Source organism: Acomys minous (genome assembly GCF_964271855.1).
Source record: "Acomys minous genome assembly, chromosome: 13".
NCBI lineage: Eukaryota > Metazoa > Chordata > Mammalia > Rodentia > Muridae > Acomys > Acomys minous.
Genome location: NC_140495.1, coordinates 95,488,723 through 95,510,337, shown reverse-complemented (window position 1 = coordinate 95,510,337; position 21,615 = coordinate 95,488,723). Strand labels below are relative to the sequence as shown.

At 43.5% G+C, this 21,615-nt stretch overlaps 1 protein-coding gene and 1 long non-coding RNA gene across 5 annotated transcripts in view; one reads left to right on the top strand and one right to left on the bottom strand.

Annotated features, from left to right (window-relative positions):
* Nucleotides 1-21,615, bottom strand: part of LOC311580336 (uncharacterized protein) — a 41,307-nt gene that overhangs the window by 16,021 nt on the left and 3,671 nt on the right. The window contains exons 2-8 of one of the 4 annotated variants that reach the window (XM_084751813.1): nucleotides 19,065-19,109; nucleotides 18,806-18,867; nucleotides 18,181-18,236; nucleotides 12,742-13,070; nucleotides 12,316-12,454; nucleotides 9,697-9,830; nucleotides 1,914-2,094 (exon numbers count right to left, since the gene is read on the bottom strand). In XM_084751813.1, the coding sequence (XP_084607939.1) occupies nucleotides 13,049-13,070; nucleotides 18,181-18,236; nucleotides 18,806-18,867; nucleotides 19,065-19,109 (185 nt within the window). In that variant the 3' untranslated portion in view covers nucleotides 1,914-2,094; nucleotides 9,697-9,830; nucleotides 12,316-12,454; nucleotides 12,742-13,048. Of the gene's footprint in view, nucleotides 1-1,913; nucleotides 2,095-9,696; nucleotides 9,831-12,315; nucleotides 12,455-12,741; nucleotides 13,071-16,392; nucleotides 17,758-18,180; nucleotides 18,294-18,805; nucleotides 18,868-19,064; nucleotides 19,110-21,615 lie in introns of those variants that run through there. The other 3 variants (XR_014773430.1, XR_014773431.1, XR_014773432.1) reach the window with 3 other exon arrangements.
* On the top strand, nucleotides 3,660-20,953 carry LOC311580338. Its single transcript, XR_014773434.1, has 2 exons — nucleotides 3,660-3,704; nucleotides 20,887-20,953. It is a non-coding gene; the product is annotated as an uncharacterized lncRNA (long non-coding RNA).

The window sequence follows — 21,615 nt, the reverse complement described above, 5'->3', positions numbered from 1 at the left end:
CCTTCTACATTCCTATGTATATACCAGCCTTTTAATATAAGCTAATGAATGTGATGGACAACATGTTTAGTCCTTGCTCCCAGGCAGGTGACATGCCAGTCAATGTAATTATCTTGTCAACCTGATGAGAGCTAGAATCAACTGAAAGGGCTGTTGGGCGCATCTGTGAAGAATTTTCAGTATTCAGTTATAGAAAATGGGAAACACCTACCCCAAGTCTGGATCACCCCTTCCGCTGACAACACAGGCAAAAGAGAGCTCTGAAGAAAAGGCTTTGCTTTTTGCCCACTTGTCTTCACCATTGTGTAGGCACAGTTTTCTTAACCAATATATTTTATTACAACTTATTAACCGAGCATACATCACTTATAACCCAACTAACCGAAACAATAGGTAAAGAGGATTAAGGAACACAATAACAAAACTGTAAGGATATCAGTTCCGAGGAACGAGTCTCCTGGCGTAATCAGCAGGATTTCTTCTGCTGGAACCTGGAGTAACCAGAACCCAGAACCTCAGCAGGAGCCAGAGCTACAAAGCCATCCCTTGAGCAGTTCTCTCTAGGAGCATCTGAAAGTGGAGCGATGAACAGCCGAAACTATCCGAAGTCTCCAAAGGCCCCGCCTCCAGTTCTGGGCTCATTTATATATATCTCCTCCCAGAGTCTGTTCATAGGATCTTTTCAGCTGACAACAATCAAGCTCCCGCAAAAGGTGGTTGTTCTTCTAATGGATTAACCTCACCTGTTCTCTCACAAGACCGTTCCGATCCCGCACTTGGGATCGTAAAAAACAGGTTTATCTCTCCTTCCCCATTGCTGTTGAGTTCCTATACACCATTGCTTTCCTCCCCTGATATGATAACCAGCTTATCCCACCTTCAACCGGGACTGGAGATCTGCACCTTCCTGGGAATCCTCCAGGCCGTCAACACCAGTCTGGGGTTGGGAGAAGAAATCTAGCCTCATGGACTAAGTTGGTAGTGAGTTCTCAACCTCAGGCTTCCAAGAGCATCTGGTGCAAGCCGATTTAATAAACCCTCCTTGGGCGTCGAGTCATTCTTCACACTGTGTTCCCCTAGATAACCCTCATTATCACAATCAGCAAGCAAAAGCCCAGATGAGGACAACTGTACCCATGCCACAAAGGGAAGACAGACAGGCGCATCCTGGACCTAGCTTGTTCTTTGCCCCATCTCATCTCATCTCTCCTCGTGTCTTTCTACCCTTTCCGTTCTCATGCCAAGTTCCTGAAGTTCAATTTCCCTTAAGGCCTAACTACAATGCCATCTTTTCACCAAAAGGAGAACAAAGTAGAGACAGATGCCCAAGCCACAGTAACCTTATGCAGAGATTCTTACACACGTGTCTCTTGGCTACAAGCTCCTGAAATCATGACTCTAGATTCAGTGGCCATTCACAAAGTGCACAAAGGGCCTCCTTCCTTATCCTGACAGGGTGTACTCAGTGAGCTGTGATGTCCTGGTGACATACCTCATCCATAGCACTCATGGGACACTCTGTTCTGTTGCTGTCCCCGTTCAGGCATAGATTATACACAAAAAGTAAATAAACACTTAAAACCTTTCCATGCCAACAGCTTGAGACATCCTGCACCATGATCCCCATGGTAACCAAAGCTGTGCAGGAAGGACTCCACCATGATAGCATCTTAATCCTCAAAGGCTCCATTCCTCTGAATTGCTCATTCTATTATTATTACTATAAGGGATGTTCACCTGGACTGCAGGCTCCCTAATGCACTTCTGCATGGAAGCTCACATTCCAGTGTGCATTTGCCTCGAATATAAAGTGCTGTTTGCCAACAGATCATCAGAGGTTGTTAAGGAGGACCATGGTTCAGGTCAATGCTTAGAGCTGTTGGTAAATAAACAGAAATTTATAGTCCACTCACCTAGGCTCTACGTGCATTCACTCCACTATTTACACAGAACCCGCTGCTTCCACCAGGTACTTGGTTTTCTTCTTCGAGGCTACACATTAACAATGTCACCAGCACACTATGAGGGTGGTGAGCGTGCATGCCTCTGTGTGTTTATGGCTTTGAAGAGCTGTGGGGTTTTAATTACCCAGAGCTGGCAGAGATCAATTAGAAAAAAACAAACAACACATTAGTAAAAAAAAAAAGAAAAAAGAAAAAAAAATCAAGAGCTCCTTTGCTGCCTGAGGCTCATGGCTTGGAAACAGCATCCTAGGACTTGAGAGCAGGAAGAAATAGCAGAGGTCACACCCTTCTGATAAGGAAAAATCTGGCTCCTGAAGATGCAGATGAGCCGGGAGAGTAGCTAAGAGCTGGGGTCTACTGCCACATAGGGTGGACTTTAGCCCCAGATCCATAGCATAACGAGAGGCCTTGGGGAGTTATACAACTTCTGTGGGCTTAGAGAGCCTCATCCAAAGAGCAAGCCTATCTTATCATGATGCCAGTTGTAAAGGGTGAGTGAGAAGATGCTCCAAAGGTACCACCAGGCAGAGTTCTTAGGTCATTACCAGGGCCATAATACTAAGTTTTATTATGACTAAATCTGTCACCATCACTGGCAGCAGCATGGCCTGATGTCACACAGCTTTGAAGGACTTAGTTATCGCTTGACCTGGTATTCTCTTGCAAGACCCGGTTCTACCATTATGCAGAGGAATTCTATATAATAAGTTCTGTCCCGATATTCCAATGTCCAAGTCATACTCCAGACCCGGTTTCAGGGTAGTTCTGTGTTCTAAGGACTCCGTGCATCTTCCAGCAAACACTCATTCAGTATCACTGAGTCCTCAGCGTAGGGGTCCCGTAACAACGAATGTGTCTTCGTCCTACACGTGGAGCCACTCAGGGTCAGTGGCTGATTTGCTGAGATGCTTTACTTCAAAGAGAACAACATTCCTTAGAATCCCAAAGGCTCAGAGTTAGCAGAACAGGGATCTTTGTGCGGCTTCGTCTAAAGCCGCGGTTCTCAATCGCCCTGATACTGTGACCCTTTAATATAGTTCCTCAGGTTGTGGTGACCTCAACTATAGAATTATTTTGTTTCTCCTTTAGAGCTGTTATTTTACTACTATTATGAATCATAATGTAAATACCGTAATTTCTAGTAGTCTGAGGCGACCTCTGTGAAAGGGTCATTCGACACTCCAAGGGGGTCGCGCCCCACAAGTTGAAGACCACTGGCCACAGGGGACTAACCTGACTTAGAAAAAGATGGTTCCAGAGCACGGAGAACAAACAGCAGAATTTGGGGCTGTTTGTTTCAAGTTGCGCCCTATGGGACTGGAGAGGTGGCTCCATGGGTAAAGCTTCTGCCGTGCAAGCCTGACAACCTAAGTTCAGGTCCTCAGCACACACATGCATGTACTTCCTGTCCCTGTCCACAGTCTCAGCAGTTTCAGTGCTCCTATGGGGAGCAGGAGGCAGAGAATAAAAAATCTTGGGTGCATTGTCCAGTTGGCCTGACTGGAGAGATCCTGTCTCAAGTAAGGTACAAGGACTGGAATCCAAGGCTATCCTCTGACCTTCACATGTGTATTATGGCATATGCATGTCTACACACACACACATACATGCATAAACACAAACACATGCACATACATATTCACGGCATGGGGGTTGGGAGAGAGAGAGAGAGAGAGAGAGAGAGAGAGAGAGAGAGAGAGAGAGAGAGAGAGAGAGAGAGAACATGTTTAAAAACTAAAAGTAAAGGCCAGGGAGATAGCTCAGTACATAAAGGTACTTGTTACCAAACCCGATGACCTGAGTTTGATTCTGAGTTCCCACATGGTAGGAGAGAACTGACTCCCACAGGTGGTTCTCAGACCTCCACACGGGCACCATGGCACACATGCACTCATGCACAAATATATTCAAATAAATTAATAAATACAACAGAAAAGTATGGGCTACACATACATCTAAAAAAATAAAAATAAGTAGAAATATAAGTAAATGAGTTACCGGGCTCCCTGACTTTATAGCACTTTCAGTAATTAGAAGAACCATGGTCCTTGGAAAGGGTTACAAATGCAAACATTAAGTAGAAGCCAAACACAGACACATGGATTTTGTTGTTGTTCTTCAATGGGAACCTCACGTACCTGATTGTGCTAACAGGGATGAGCTTCAGCACTGGGTGAGATGCCAGTATTACTTCCTTTCCTGTTGCTATGACAAAACATCTTGACAAAAAGCAAGTTAGGGAAGAGTTTCTTTCTGGCTTATAGTTCCAGAGAGGTAAAGTCCCTTCTGGCAAGGCAGGTGTGTGTCAGTAGAAGGGAGAGGCCATCTTAACAGTCAGGAAGCAGAGATAGTACGTTTCATTTACACACAGGAAGTAGAGAGAAAGAGAAGAGGAAGTGAGGTGAGGCCACGAGCCCTCAAAGACTACCGTCAGTGAGGTACTTCCTCCAGCATGGCTCCACATCCTAAGGGCTCCATAATTTTCCCAAACAGCACCACCTGCTGGGGACCAAGTGTTCAAACACAGAAGCCCATGGGGGACACTTGTCATTCAAGCAATGAGACTTGTGGTGGATGTTTCAATTGCAGTTCTGCTACTGACACACCTATGCCTGGTAAAACCAAATACCAGGGGACACTAATGACACCTGCCCCATGGGATTACTGTAAGGGCTCAATAAAATATACATGCAAAGCAGATAATATCTATGTGGGAAATAACACATAGGTCATTTTTGGCTAAAGATTTATAATGATGGTAATGATATTACTATAGATAACAAGAAATTAAGTTGTTACATATTATATACATATTACATATTCATTAAGTTGTTACATATTACATAAAAATGAAATGTGTGTTGTTAGTATTTTCCAAAGCTGTGAAAGTCCTTAGGCATAGCATGCTGTCATCCCTTCTCAACAACTGTCAGATAGCAATTTCAATCACTTAAAAAATAAATAAAGTGGAAAATAATTCAAAATAAACTTAAAGTATTTCAGCAGTGTGTTGTAGCACAAAGGGTTGGTGCATACTTAAGAGGATGAGAAGTCTTCAAGAAGCAAAAAGATGTAATTTTTGGATGCCAAGACCAGTTCTGGCCATCTAGCACAAAGAAATGAAAGAATTTTGAGACCACAGCCAAGTATGGCAGGAAGAAGCTCTGTGATCTATTAGTAATGTCTTCCGCAAACATAGGATGGGGGTATTGTGACATGCTTCATGTATGCTCTTTCTGAATTTTCCTTTCCTGAAAACTCAACTCTATTTTCCACATTCCATCATTTGAAAAACATGGCCACTTTTTTATATACCAACAACCTCAATCTACAGAACCTTATTATTTATGAAAGTTACATAACCATGTACTCATAATAAACCTACCAAGAAATTGCCCTCGAGAGAAGGAGAACTCTTAGGTTGTAGCCTTGTTTCATCATATGCTAATTAGAGTCTTTCCAACTCTGCTCAACCTTTACAGTTTTTAGCAGTAAATCTTACTGATAATCTCTCTTGAAACAAAACAAACAAACAAACAAATTCCTGGTTTATATATTTCTAATTTGTTCACAAATTCCTAATCAGAAAAATATTCATTACAGCCCTATTTTGTATACCCAGCCCTCAGCCCTTGGCCCTGGCCTTGGTATGTAATAGTTTCTCAATAAATACTTTGAGGGAATTAAGAAAATTTATTGTGTGCTATGCTCTCATTAGGCTGTAAGCTTCTGAAAGACAGACACAGTATATTAATCATTATTGGTGCTGTCACCCGCTTTTTTCCTTGTGGTGAAGCATCTGAAAAGAAGCAATTTAAGCAAGGAAGGGCTTGTTCTGGCTGAAGGTTTGAGGAGACACAGTCCACTGTAGAAGGTAATTCATGGTAGCACCAGTGTAAGGCAGCAGCTTAACATTACATCTACAATCAAGAAACGGATACATGACTCCTTGTGTTCAGCTTGCTTTTCTTCCTATTTACTCAAGCCAGGCCCCCCAGGCCATGGGATGGCGCCACCCACATTCCAGGTGAATCTGTTCCCTTCGCAGTTAAACCTCACAGAAACAACCAGAACTGTGCATTCCAGGTGACTCAAACCCCAACCAAGTTGACAGTGAAAACCCACCATTATATCAGCTGGATGTCTAGCGCACAAAGAGCTCCACTAAATCTGGATCAAAGGAAGTGCTGAAAGTGATGCCACCAACTTTCAGAATCCCAAGTTTCTTCTGCTACCTGTTAAGACTTCTTGTTGGATCAATATACTTCCCACCTATGTGCTTCAGAACTTGAGGACTTTGCATCTGAAGAGCTCATGAGAGCACGCTCTTGTCCCCATGGTCCCTACGGTATCTCTTGAACTTCCTTTTGGTTAGAAGAAATTACCATAGCCAGTCAATGCCTTTACTGATCAACTCTGAACACTCCACTGGTATGTGATGTTTCTGTTATATGATGGATAAATTTAATTTAAGACAAAGAGATGTCTCCACTCTCTCATTCCCTTTTGCTGTGGTTTCCAAGTGTGTGCAGAAATCCAGTGCTCTCTGCAGGTAGAGAGATTCTGGTGTTTCAGAATACAGTGCATACGTGGTCCTTCCTGCCTTCTCCAGTCTCCAGCCTCAGTTCTCTGTTCCCAGGGTGTTATCTGTTTTTATTTAATTTACATTTATTTTAATCCTATTTTATTGCATTCACAGCAATAAGCCACTTGGAATCTATGTAGAAAGCAGTTTATATAACTCAGTGGATGTATATAAAAAATAAACTGATACACTGCATACAGATATAAGACCGAGCTTGCGCATAGCTCCTTTCCCCCCGCCTCCCCCCCTCCAGACCTCTGAAGGCTTCCTAGAAAAACAGAATCGACTTAAGGTGCTATACAAGAGGGTGAGTAGAGAGCACAGCAGGGAGGCGATGGATTTACAGAAGATTGTGTTTGAAGGGACATTCAAAATTAACCAGTTGAACGTTTTCTGTGTCCTACAGGAAGTCACCTGAGGACTTAGATGCAGAGGTGACACAGGTCCTTAGATCTCCTGTCTCAAGCTTTATACTTGCTGCCTGTCTTCAGCGGGTTGTTTATTCCCAGTGGGAAGCAGAACGTACAAACAGCCCACTCAGACAGTTCACGCCACAGACAAGTAATGACTGGTTATCATGGAGCAACTAGAACCAGCCGAGAGCCACCCAAGAGATCTCTGCTTTAAATCATCATCTTCTTCAACGTCTTTCTTTCCTGAGTCTGACAGAACTTGGTTACCATCTTGATTGACCAGAGGACTTCCTATTTTAATCTAAGTCAATCAAATTTAATCTTTTTAAATATGGGCTCATCTCTTTCACTGAAGTATTCGAAGCAGCTTTATGGAGGAAAAAAAAACAATTAGCTGAATAAAGGAACAGTAAAGGGCTACATCACCTAAAAACAGACTAAAAACAAAAGCAAGGGATGCATGTACATTAAACACAGCTCTGAGAATCCTAGAAGCCCTATCAAAAAGGGAAACTATTGGTTCTGCGGGTCTCTCTGCTAAAAAGTGGGCCCATATTTCCTCAGAAAGATATGGCTTTTCTTGTCAGCTTTCAAGATAAGCTTTTGACAAGGAATAACATATGAGATGTTAAGACACAATAATTTCAGTAATAAACCAGCAGTAAGAGCTATACTTTTTGTTCAGCTCTAGCAAAGAGATCATATTAGCTATTTCCTATTGGAGGAAGCTAGGAGACTCATAAAGCTTACAAAACTCTCCCAGGCCTATAATGGGGAAACAATGACTGCAGACTCTTCAGTACAGCTGCCTAACAGTTGCTCAGGGCCCTGTTCTAAAGATGGTCCCACATCTTTAGAAAGTCACCACTCACGCTGGAGTGAGCTTTCCAGTGATGTAGCTGCCCAGTTGCTCACACTTTCTGTGAGTAACCCTAAGAGTCTCACTGCATCAACGAGCTGGACTTGGATATATTTGTGTCTTTGGTCTGCTGTTGCCTTTCTCTACGTGGGATGAGAAGAAACATACTCCCCAGGACAAGAAAGGAAACAGCAAGGCATTTGGCAGGAGTGACAGGAAGAAGGTGACATGATCATTGAGGTCAAGACAGAAGAAGATCACATATGGTCATTGAGGTTAAGATCCTTCAGGATGTCCAGCTGCAAGCCAAAAGAAGCCAGCGAATAACCAAATTCTTTCTCACTGGTTTCAAAAGCACCATGCTCTCTAACACCTTGCAACCTTCCATAGGATGTTATTCTATGACATTGCTGTCGAGGCACTAGAAAAATAGCATAGTCTCCTACATGTTCAAGGCTTAAAAGGTTTTCTGGGAGTCAATGTCCCTGAAGACCAGAGAGATGTGCACACACAGAGGGAAAAATGAAGTCAGTGGCTAACAGGGAGCCTAGAGAACAGGCTTGGTCCTCCCTTCCAAAAGGAAAACAAAGCCCCATCCTTCACAATCTGTTAAGGAATCCCAGACCTCAAAACAGTCTTACAAGGTCAGAGTGCTGTCTCTTCTCCTCCTTTACTTGTAGAAGACTTGTTCTAGTCAGTGTTGCTATCGCTGTGATGAAACACCATGACCAAAAGCAACTTGGGAAGGAAAGGGCCAATTTGGCTTACACTTCCACCCTGCAGTCCAGTGTTGAAGGAAGTCAGGGCAGGACCACAAACAGGACAGGAACCGAGAGGCAGGCGCTGATGCAGGGGCCATGGAGGGGTGCTACTTGCTGGATTGCTCCACATGGCTTGCTCAGCCTGATTTCTTATAGAGCCCAGGAACACCGGCCCAGAGATGGCTCCACCCATCATGGGTTGGGCCCTTCCCTATCAATCATAGATTAAGAAAATGCTCTACAGCTGCATCTTATGGAGGCTTTTCCTCAATTGAGGCTCCCTCTTTTCAGATGACTTTAGCTTGTGTCATGTTGACATAAAACCAGCCAGGACAAGAGTGTAACCACAGCTTTTATAAAGTGCAAATTGAAAGCCAAGGAAATCCCCTCCAGGCCATTACAGCCACACCCTCCTCTGCTTCTGTCCTGGAGGTCTCACTGTCCATCTCAGTCCACAATCCTTAGACTACAGCTGCCAGGAAAGGCTGCCAGGACCTGAATGCTGACCAGGAATGTGGAAAAGCTAAACCGAGAACTATCAAATCATTAAGGACGCAGCTTTCAGGAAATGTGACCCAGGGGATGTGTTAGAGGCTGGGGAATGTTCCGCTGCTGTTTGCTCTGACACACATGACTGTGTGACTCTGGCCCAGTCCTCAGTGAGAAAATGAAAGCCCCATCAAGTCACTGAACTCTGAGCCAGGACTTCTGCTAACAGGCCCCTTGATTTGTCTGTGAGCTCACTGCCCTCTTGCCCAGAGACACTTGGCAAGTCTGATTGGCTCTGGTAACCTCTTCACTCAGGTCAATCGTTATAACTTTATTTACAAGGAAAAAAGAGATGGAAGAATGAAGGAAGGAAGGAAGGAAGGAAGGAAGGGACGTCTATACACACAATACAAGCATACATATACATATAAAAATATGTGTGTTTGTGGAGAGAGCCACCAGCTTGCTTGATGGGTGTTTGTCCCTGTGGCCTCACACAGGTAGACGTCACATTCGGCTCTTGACATCTTAAAACTCAGAACCAGTAAACAAGAGCTGTGCATGTTCGTTTAGCAAATGCAAGCAAATGCTGACTTCTCTTCAGCTGTGTCTGGGGGAAACGTACCTTACTTGTTAGTCTTCCTGTTACCGTGACAAAGTCACTCATAAAGTCCACATAAGGAAGGCCTCTCTCTCAGATTCTGAGGGGAAGACACGATAGCAGGAGCACGTGGCAGCTGGTTACATTGTAACTGTAGTCTGAAAGCAGAGAGATGGACGCTGGTGCACACAGCTCCCTTTCTCCTTTAATTCCAGCCCTGGGCCCAGGATGATGCTGCCCACATTTCAGGCGTGTCTTCCCATGTCAATTATTTCCATCTAAACTCCTTCAAAAACACACCCAAGGGTCTGTTTCTATGGTGATCCTAGATCCTGCCACATTGACAAATTAATATTTTTTGGTTTTGGTTTTTCTGTGTAGCCTTGGCTGTCCTGGATTTACTTTGTAGACCAGGCTGGCCTCGAACTTAGAGTGATCTGCCTGCCTCTGCTTCCCAAGTGCTGGGATTAAAGGCGTATGCCACAACGCCTGGCACCACATTGACTCACGTGTGTGTGTGTGTATGTGTGTGTGTGTGTGTGTGTGTGTGTGTGTGTGTGTGTGTGTGTATTTGTGTGTATATGTGTGTTTGAAATTTTATGTGTGTTTTTTATGTGTGTGGTCTGTGTGTGTTTGTATATTTATATGTATACGTGTATTTATATTGTGTGTATGTTTGTAAATGTGTGCTTAAGTATTTGTGTGTTTATGTATTTGTGTATATTGTGTGTTTGTAAATTTGTGTGGATATGTGTGTTTGTATATGTGTGTCTGTACATTTGTGTGCTTATGTGTTTGTATATTGTGTGTTTGTGAATTTGTATGGATATTGTGTGTGTATATGTGTGCCTGTGCATTTGTGTGCTTATGTGTTTGTGTATATTGTGTATTTGTGAATTTGTGTGGATATTGTATGCATGTGTTTGTCTGTGAGTTTGGGTTTGTGTACACGTGTGTTTATCTGTGAGTTTGTGTGTTTGAGTACATGTGTGTTTGTTTGTATGTATATGTGTTTGTTTCTTTGTATGTTTATGGGTTTGTATGTTTGTGTTTACGCTTGTGGTGCTGTGTGTTTGTCTATGAGTTTGTGTGTTTGTGTGTCTGTGTGTAGGTGGGATGCACTCTGCAGGAATTAGTGAAAAATGATGAGGAGAAGGAACAACACAAAGTGAAACCTGGCAGTGAACTAGAAGTGAAAGGTTAACTCAAAAGTGAACTCCACAGCCGAGCGTGGTGGTGTATACCTAATCCCAGCGCTTGGGAGGCAGAGGCAGGTGGATTGCTGTGAGATCGAGGCCAGCCTGACCTACAAAGCAAGTCCAGGACAACCAAGGCTACACAGAGAAACCCTGCCTCGGAAAAAAAAAAAACTTTTAGAAAAAAAAAAAAGAGCCAAAAGTGAGCTCCATGATGCAGCGTTCATGAGGTCTTCATCCATGATGAGGTGAGCCTATGTGAAGAAGGCATTTGGGAGTCCCCAAGCTCTTGTAGCCCTCATTTTTACTGTGTAAAAAAAAAAACTTGGTATCTCACTGGACTTTAAGTTGGACTTTGGTGGAGCTGTCCTTTGATCTGTTGACTGGGTTCTTTGTGGAGAAAGTAGATGTTTACTCGTGTCTCCCCTGGACAAGTTAATAATGCGAGAGGTAGCTAGTGACCGGCCCAGAGACTAACTCAGTTGAGTGCTACGTGCCTTCTGCTCAGAAGATGCAGTGGCCTGAGGAAATACATAGGAAGTAGCCCTAGCTGAAGCATAGGTTATTAAAAGGCTGATAGATCTTCCGAGGGTCACTGGACTTAAAAGGCTGCCATTCAATATTCTCGACTATGTCACATGGTGACCTCCAGAGAGTCTCGTCACCTGTGCATCTCAGTTCCCTTGTCCACAAAAACTTTGGTAAAACATGAACTGACTCAGAAGGTTGCTTATGTGACTCTACAGGATTTAATAGTAAACACTCAATAATTCAGAATAAGGAATTGACACTGAAATGTTGCAAAATTTTTCCAAGATTTCCCTGTTACTTAGAGGTGGGGCTGGCACTAAAACCCTTATCTCTTAGAGGTTTCATGGCCTCTGGGAAGCTGAAGGGACCAGAGATGTCCTCCATAATGAGACCAGGACGGCTCCTGTGGTCTTGTCCTCCAGAGAAAACGCCTTCCTCTGGCAGGTGGCATGTGAGCTCTGGCTTGTTCAGCTCCTCTCTGCCTCCAAGTGTTACCCTAAGGCCAAACCCCAAACAAAAGACAACTCTCTGTGCCCATAACTCAAGGATTTTTTGGTTTCTTCTTAAGTATGTCCTCCAAAATACTCAGTCATATCCAGGATAATTTCTAGATTTCTCAAATATATAAATCAAACAAGGATGGCAAACCAACATATGCTGGCTAGTTTTGTGTCAACTTGGCACAAGCTAGAGTCATCTGAGAGGAAAGATCCTCCACTGAGAAAATGTCTTCGTAAGATCAGGCTGTAGGCAGGGCTGTGGGGGCGCTTTTTAAGTTAGTAATAGATGTGGGAAGGCCCTGCCCATTGTGTCATTGTGGGTGATGCCACCCCTGGGCCTAGTGGTCCTGGTTCTAGAAGAAACCGAGCAAGCCCAGTAGCCAGCATTCCTCCACGTCCTCTTCATCAGCTCTCACCTCTGGGTTTGTGCCTTGTTTGAGTTCCTCTCCTGTCTTCCTTTGATGACAAACATCCAATGATGCCGTTGGTAAGCCAAATAAATCCTTTCCTCCCAAGTTGCTTTGGTCATGGTATTCTATCATAGCAATGGTAAATCTAACCGAGACACAGAGGGACAAGAATTATGAAGATGATCAAGCTGGGTGAAAATTTTGCAATAATCCATAGTGCAATGACAGTGGCAGGATTGGATTTTGGGTTTTGTTCATTTTTGGTTTTGCTTGTGATTCTTTGGTCAAGTACATCTGAAAAGAAACCATGTAAAATAGCACAACGTGGTTGTTAATGAGTTTGTCATTTAGGGATTTTTTTTTTTTAACAAAGTCATTCTGAAGGGTAATGAAATGTAAAAAAAAAAAAAAATGCCTCATGTACTTATTTACTTTACTGGGTGTGGGGTGCTATGGCATACACACACTCCCAGAACATTCAGCTCTGTAGTCTGTTCTCTCCCACCATCTTGTGGGATCCAAAGCTCCAGTTCCTTTCTGCAGACCTTCGTCAAGTCTCCTCTACTCCAAATGCTATCCTGTCCACCTTAAAAGTGATCCTTTGAAAAATACTTATTTCCCTCTTCGGAATGCCATATTTTGGGAACAACTGGGATCGGCTGCTGCCCCTGACATCAAATGGAGGTTGAACATCTCAATGTAAGCTCTTCAAGTACACAAGGAAGCAGGCTGGCGTAGGTTACTTCTGCTTAGGGTAATACCTGCCAAAGAATAGAAAGGAAGCAAGGAATGCTGGGAGAAATAAATGCATGCTCCTGGAAATCACACATTGAACCGGGACATCAACCACGGCTAGAGGAAAGCTAACAAGCCGGCTTTGAGCTCCTCATTGAGGGTTTCCTAGGAGGAAGGTTCCCACAGAGTTGGCATTCACTAAAATGACTCCCACACTCTCTTGGTGATGGTCTCTTCCCATTCAAGATGGCGACTCACTGCCAACGTGGACGGCAGCCTGGCTCGCTCTGCGCAGAGGCTCCAGCCTTCATGAATTCCACACAAAACTGGGGTCCCTGCTCTGTTGAGTCAACAAGCTCTCACCATTACCAGAGCAGAACAGACTGAGTTCCCTGCCCCCCCCCCCCCAACAAGCCCTTATACCCTTCTCTAGGCAAGGAACCCTACCCAAGGCTTTGGCCACCTTTCCTGAGGATATAACCTTCTTTCCCAGGACCTTTACCTCAGCTAAGTGGAGACACCTGGTGTCTGGTGTTGCAACTTCAAGAACGTCAAAGAGTCTGGGCTGAAAATCAAGCCTCTCATAAAAAATTGCCTCATCCCAGACCAAAGCAGCAATTTAAATGGAAGCCCGTCCTATCCCGAGGAGGCTCACTTCCCTCTCCGTACCTCCACCACTCAGACGAGGGTTTCTCCCTACCCCACGCTTTTGAACAGGAAAGAATTCGCCACAATCACAGGGCAGTCAGAATGTGTCTGAAGCCAGGATGAATAGATCCCCTCTTCTGGCCTCTTGATTTTGTGGGCCCAGAGATCTCTTGCTGTAATATCTGTTTGGTGATGCTTAATAAGTAGCCAGGGTAGCAAAAGAGTTCATATCCTTCTCTCTCTCTCTCTCTCTCTCTCTCTCTCTCTCTCTCTCTCTCTCTCTCTCTCTTCTCTCTCTCTCTCTCTCTAAACAAGGCCAAAGGAATATTAAAGTTTCGCTAGAGAAGAAATATGGCCGCTGCCAGGAACTGATTAGTCATAAAACCCAAGGCATCCCGGCGTCCGTCATCGCCTTGCTTTTAATGACTGAACTAAAAGAAGAGACATCAGTTTTCAAAATAAGGTTATAAAAATGCTGTGCACAGATGAGGCCTCCAAATATTTTGATAGAACCCGAACAAAAAATATATATAGAGAGAGAGGGAAAAAAAAATCATTGAGACAAATCATGAAACATATGTTGTTATGTTTTGCTCTGAAAACCATGACGTTTACCCAGAACCCTATTATGGTAACTGCTTCGCTATTCATGCATTCCTAAATTACCATGTAATCTAAAACCTTGTTTTCAGCTGCCCTATATTGGAAAGCCCCTTAAAAAAAAAAAAAAAAAAAAAAAAAAAGCAGGGATGATGGGAGGCTCGCATTCAGAAAGAAACCTGCCTGTGCTGCTGTAAATGAACTGGGTGTTTATCAGGCAGACTCCTTTAAACCAACCACCACCTTCGTTACCCAGGAGCCCCTGACGACGCATTCAGGAAATGCGGAAACCAGGAATTGTGTTTTAGGCTCTCTGCATTTCCAAACACATGGATAGTTGGTGTAAAAATATATTCTTTTCCTGCAGGGACGTGACTGTAATTAGTGTGTGCCAAAACTCTCTCTCTCTCACTGAGATTTCATTGTCTTATCTCCTTGCAGCATCTTAATGCGATTTTATTTTACTTTGTCAAAGTCCTATTAACATAAATGTGTTCTCCGTAGCAAACAGAGTTCTTTTTTATGCAAAACAGGATTCAGCTGACTCTAATAAAACAGCTTGCAGTCTATTAGACCACAACAGTAATGTGCTTATTTTGTTTGTCAAATCAAGACCGCGTCAGAAGGCTCTAGACAAAGATTTGTCTTGTTTTCCAGAATAATTGCTAGGGTGGGGCTACATTATGATCTGTAAATGAATAGTGTCGCTTAGAACAAACACTTCGTATATCTTTTATCTTCCCCTGCACACAGTTCTGAGTTTTCTTTGAAATCCTTGCTCTACTTTTCCACATAAGTCATCAGAATGTTTCCAAAGAATTTTAACTGCCAGATTAATTATATCTTACAAACAAAGATAGATTGCTTGCATTCTTTATTCAGAATCCCTGCCAGTATGGAGCAACTGGCAACAAATTAATCTCTTTTGCAACCCTACAAAATGTTTTGCTATGAAAAGGCCTGGAAGGTAAATGGATCCTTTAAAAAAAAAAATCAAGTTGCTCATTCTGAAAGGCTAATCTGTAAGCAAAGAACAGAGGATTAAATGAATTTGACTACTCCCCTAACCTTTTCTTTTTTTTCTTTTTTTCTTTTTTTTTTTTCTTTCTCTCTCTCTCCTTTTCCCCCTTCTTACATCTAGGTTATAGCCTTCTGTTAATGTATTCAGTTAATTAAGTATTGCTCTGACCTGGTGGCAATGTCTGAAATCCAGGGAATTTCTCCCTCTTGAAGGTCTGCCTTCCCCACAGGGCCCAGTGTAATCTGTTTTTGGTGAGTCTATGTACAAACTATGTACAAACTTCTAGAATGTTTTAATAAATTTATCAACCAAAAAATATTACAAACATTTCATTTCCTTTGCCTCAGACACACACACACACACACACACACACACACACACACACACACACACACACACAGGACTGCCTTCATTGCAAATTCTTGCCAGTATGAATCACCCTAAGTAATATTTGCCTTAACTTTAGCGTGGTTCAACAAACAACCTTTATATGGCTGGACTTCAAAGAGAGGAGAAATGAAGGTTAGAAATGTGATAGGCGTAATCTATTATTAGGCATGAAACATTAAACCACTTTTAGCTATAACTCTAAAACCTGCATAATCTAAGTTTTTTTTTTAACGTACTGCATATTTATTGTGCTTTCGCTTACACAGGCATTTATCTCCCAGTGTTTGTGAGAGAAATACTTTCCACTGCACCATGTGTGTCACTATTTGGCTTAATTTTTCCTAATATTTAATTTAGAAGGGGGAAAATGGTAATATTATAACAGGATTCTCATGTGTCCTGGCCAAAATTCTTAGTGTTCCTCCTTGAGTAAAATTAATCTGTTACCAGTTCCCTGACCTGCAAGTCAGGTTTCAGTAAAATAGGCACCCGGGGGAGGAGGGCAAAAGACGTCGTCGTCGGGAAGCCAGGCTGGGGAGAGAGATAAGATCTCTTTCTTTGACTAAGGGGGGTGGTGTGGGGGGTTGGGGGGGGGGGAGGAGAAGAAAGTCTAAGCCCAGCCATGCCATCCAATGACAGAAAATAAACTGAAAGTGTATCTTAGCCTTGGTGTTTGAAGACATTTATTAATTCCATCCATAAAAACATTTGCAGCAGGAACAGTAATTGTTAAAATCTGTACTGCGATTATTTCTCTAATGGTGGCGTGGGGGGGGGGCTGGTGGGGGAGGCTGATGGAGGAGGGGGGATCTAGCTCCTCCTTATTTTACTTTCCTCTCCCCCCACATGCATTTGCACCAAAACAGCAGCAACAACAAAACAAAACTAATGTTATGAACGAAGTCAGAAGTCAGAAGAGCTCCTAGCACAAGAGACCATAAGACAGCATTGGGGACGTTGAGGACGTATGCCTATGCCGAAGCAAAAACACCACTGGTCACATTTTGTTCTTGATTGAATTTGCACTCCCTAATACAGTAGATTAAAAATAAGTCCAACTGTTAAACGCATTAGTGTTCAGCCATGGTTCTGGTGCCAGAAAAACAGATACTGCTCCAGGCCCGGCCCCTCTCTGCTAGACTTGAGGAGCCAGAGGAAATCTGACCCCCATGGAAACCTGAGCCCCAAAGTCCATCCATGACCCTGCAGTTTGGGGATTCCTTATTTTCGTCTGGTGATGAAATCTCAGAACCATCTTAATATTTTCTCACACTGGGTCGAAACTCAGCATCTCTCAGCAAGGCTGTAAGAAAATACGGCTTAGGAAAATGGAGAAAGAATTGCTCATGGCCACAATGAAGGCACTTAGGGAAGGAATATGAAATTAAGCTGTTGTCTGCTGAAAAATGTATTTGTGAAAGTTACATCTTTTTAAAAGAGCTGTAAGCCACACCCTCACGTCCCTAGAATCTTAAGAAACTGGAGAGATGGCTCCACAGTTGAAAGCTCACATTGCACCTGCAGAGGACCCATGTTTGGTTCTCAGCACCTACGTGAGGGGCCTCACCACCACCTGTAATTCCAGATCCTGAGGATCTGATGCCCCCTTCTGGATGCCACAGGCACCTGCACTCACATGTGCACACACCTACAGATGCAATCATAGAACCAAAAGTGAAATAAACCTCTTATTCCCAAAACTAACTATTTAACTGGGGCAGACAATTGGAACGGGTCCTCAGAGCTGACACTCCAGAGATCATGTTGTCTAGTGGATAGTGTGGTGCTCAATGAAGTTGTAAAGAGAGTTTGGCCAAAGCCATGCTGGGCAGGCCCAGCACTGCTGGACATAGAGTGTAAACATCGGCTTCCCCAGGCCTACCCTTTGTCGTGGAATCACATGACCCTTTGAATTTATTCAAAAACAAAAAATGGTCTCCAAAGAGATGTCTATGCTGTTAAAGTTAAAAGGACACAAGCTGAGCTGTATCAGGCAGTTCACTACAGCTCAAAATGGACCTGCTACCTCTGGCTACTCTGGGCAAGTACCCTAACTTTGTGTGTGTGTGTGTGTGTGTGTGTGTGTGTGTGTGTGTGTGTGTGCACGCGCGCACGTGCGCAGACACACAGAAGACAGAGAGAGAGAGAGAGAGAAAGAGAGAGACAGAGAAAGGAGAAAGATGGAGGGAAGAAGAGAGGGAGGGAGGGAGGGAGGGAGGGAGGAAGAAAAAATACACATTAAAGCTAAACCATTAGGTTCAAAACATACATTTTTCAGATAATTGTATTAATATTCTTTATCTAAACTGTATATCATTCCTCTGCAGGTTTTCTTCTAGTGTGTATCTTTGTTGTAACAAAAACACCAACTCTCGTTCCTCGTCCCTTCCCCCCACAGATCCTCCCCCTCCCTGTTCCCGCTGCTCCACCCCTGGCATATTTTTCTGGTCTTTGGTCATTCTAACTTAATAGGTTACCTGTTGCTGACACTCCATTTCACACAGATGCGGCATTTTCTGCTGCAACATGTTTTCTGGAAGCAAAGGGGGAGGAGGCTGTAACATCTGTAAATCTGTAAAGCAATAACTCCCTGAAAGCAATGCAGATATTGCCAGGGGAAGAAAAAAAAAACAAGAAGAAGAAGAAGAAGAAGAAGAAGAAGAAGAAGAAGAAGAAGAAGAAGAAGAAGAAGAAGAAGAAGAAGAACAGTTAATTGAAACTATTTGGGGCATGCAGTGTTGAACAATGAGACGGTTTCCGAGCAACACATATCTAAGCGTGGCTTGCCAAAGACCTGCACACATTTAATTTGTTCTACAAATTTGGTTAACCCAATAAAGTGTAAACATCAAACACTGGTAGTAGAAAGCATTAAACATTAACCAACTGAGACCTTAAAGACTTAGGCAGAACATTAAAATTAGAGGAGAAGATGGACTGGGCAACTCTGGGAAATTAGGTTAAGAATCCAAAAGGGAATGTTTGTGGCTGGGTTATAAAAAAAAAAATAGTAGAAACTATTTTGAGATTGGTGATCATTTGTCTCTGTGGACAGGCTATTTTCCCCCTTGGGATCATATTTTTAAAATCAAGCAAACATACCGAAGTCAATTTGATTTTCTGATTGTTCGCCGGGATGAAATGTATTACCACACAAATGAACCCTGAAAAAGAGGGATTTCAATGGCTAATCCCAGACTCATGAACCCTGGGAAGGAACTGTTCCATGTGTGTGTGTGTGTGTTTATGAGTGTTCCACATTGCTTAGCCTAAAGCTCAAACCTTGTTAAGGTTCAATAAACCTTTGTTGAACAATGATAAGGATGGCTTTCCGGCTCACCTGCTCAGATGTGCCCCTTACCTGGGGAAAGCCAGTCTTCTGGAGTCGAGCAATAAATGCTCAGGTCTGAAAGAGAAAAGAAAATAATATCATGTTCAAGTCATTATGCCCTCAGAGTTCATGGCCTCACTAAGGAAATCGCTGTAAAGTAAAAAAACAGTTCTCCCTCAGGAAAATATTTGGTCCATTTTCTCTCCCATATGTTGCTAAGGTCCTAGGCTATAGTAGGGGACAACTCTCAAGGATCTGAGGAATATTGGAGACGCAGAAGGCAAAACATCGCTGCATCATGATTTTACTCCTAGGGCCTGCTGCAGAGACCAAGGACCGTGCATGGGGAGGTCGTAGACCCTCTTCTCAGAAGTAGTAGATAGGCAGCACAGTCTCCTTGTGGGTCCCATAATATAGGGGAGCAGGGGTTACTTCTGACATGGACTCTGGTGCCCACTTGTTGATCACTTCCCCCCCTGGCAGGTGGCCTTGCCAGGCCACAGAGGAAGAAGTACTTGCAGTCCAGATGAGACTTGATAGGCTGAGGTCAGAGGTTAGGGGAGGAGGGCTGCTCCCTTACTGAGGACTAGGGAGAGGGGGCGAGGGAGGGATGAGGGAGGGAGGGTAAGACCAGGAGGCAACAAGGGAAGGGACTACAATCGGGACGTAAAGTGAAATTTTTATTAATGAAATAAGAAAAACATATTTCACTCCTAAGAAATTAAGTACAGCCACCCCTCTTCTTGTGGTTCAGAGTAACTACCAGCGATGTAAGATGCAGCGGGAACCCTACAAGTTCTGTCTGAACTTGCAATCTCCTAGAAACAGACCCCGAGACCACTTGAGTGCAGAAAGTTAGCGTGAGGAGCACAGAAAATACTAGTTTAGGAACAAGAAAATGACATAAGGTGTAGAAAGGAGCCTCTACTGGGTGTGTTGTCAAACTAGCTATCACCATGGGTGCCTGGATTTTAATACCAAGGGAGAACTCTGGGAGTAGGAGTAGAATCCGTACCGCAGAATTATCCCACCCAAGAGTGGGTGCTGGGAACCGATACAACCACTGCCGTCAGGCTTTGGGTAGGTTTATTCCTAAAAGCATTCATTTCTCCTCCCTCAAGCCAGCCATGAGGACAGTCAGCACAGGCTTTGGTGGAGACTACTGAGGGAGAGAGAATGGAGGCAGTGACAGGTTCCTTGGTCTTCCAGCAGAGTCAGAGGCCATGAGACAGGTGAGTCCCAAGAGGCCCCTTTGGTGCAACATCTTAATATAGGCAGCAAATGCTGAGAAGTTTGAACGCAGCGCTTCCTGGGTCCAGCATGGTGACTGCTTAGATATTATAAGAACTTAATCAGAAAGACTCCCCAGATATGATCTAATCACTCTTTAATGGAGAAATTGTGCAGTCTTTCTTTCTTTCTTTTTTTTTTTCTTCAAGAAGCTGATATAAGTTCAGGTTTGTGATCAAACAGACCAAAGTTTGAGTCTAAGACCTTGAACATACTATGCCATTTCTCTGATCTTTTCTTCTGTTTATAAGATGCTTATTTCATGGTGTTGATATAAAGGTGGAAAAATAAACACCACTTGGTTTGCCATAGTTATTGACACATGGTAAGTGACTACTGACTACTGGGACAGCTCTGGTCAGTGCCTGACACTAAGCCCCTGTAGTGACAGATCTTTAAGCACGCTATTTGGCCTCTCTGACACAGGCTGTAACACAGATGACAACATCTTCTGCTCTTTCTATAGAATTCAGAGCTTTAGGGACTAGGAGAATAGTTCAGCCAGGCCACTCAAACAGGAAGACCTAAGTTGATTCCCTGCCTATCCACATTAAAAAGGAAGAAAGAAAGAAAGAAAGAAAGAAAGAAAGAGAGAGAGAGAGAGAGAGAGAGAGAGAGAGAGAGAGAGAAAACTGTGTGTGGCTACACATGTTTGTAATCCCAGCCCTGAGGAAGCAAAGACAGGTCAACCCCTAGGGTTTGCTGGCTGGTCATTCTACCTCAATCGGAAAGCTGTGTGTTCCATGAGAGCCTCTGTCTCAAAAAATAAGGTGGAGAGCAATAGAAGAAATTAGCTGAGCGTTCATAGCTGATACTGACTGTTGGGACACACACACACACACACACACACACACACACACACACACACACGAAGCCTTATGCAGATATCATGAGGAAACACATTGAAGAAGCGCTTTATAGTTTACACAGTCTTTTCATGTTTTTATCCTATTTCTGCATAGGAAAATCAATGTAAAAATCTATGTAGAGGCGTCCCTCAGCTCTATGTATATGTTCAAGTCTGTTTTCTGTGTGGTTTATACACCATGACCTATAGGGAGACCTGTAAGGGCTATACACAGGTGCCTGTAGGGTTATTGGCGTAAAGGAATAATGGCTGTTCAGGCCAGGAGAGGCACTGCTCATCAGGAGCAGGCCCACGTAGGTCCTGCAGGCTTGTGATCAAGATGGAGTCTCTTTAGATTAGGAATTAACCAAGAGGAAAATGTAAGGAAGGAGCTATAGACCCACGAATGGCATCTGTATGGGAGCTGGCTGGAGTGGGCGGGCG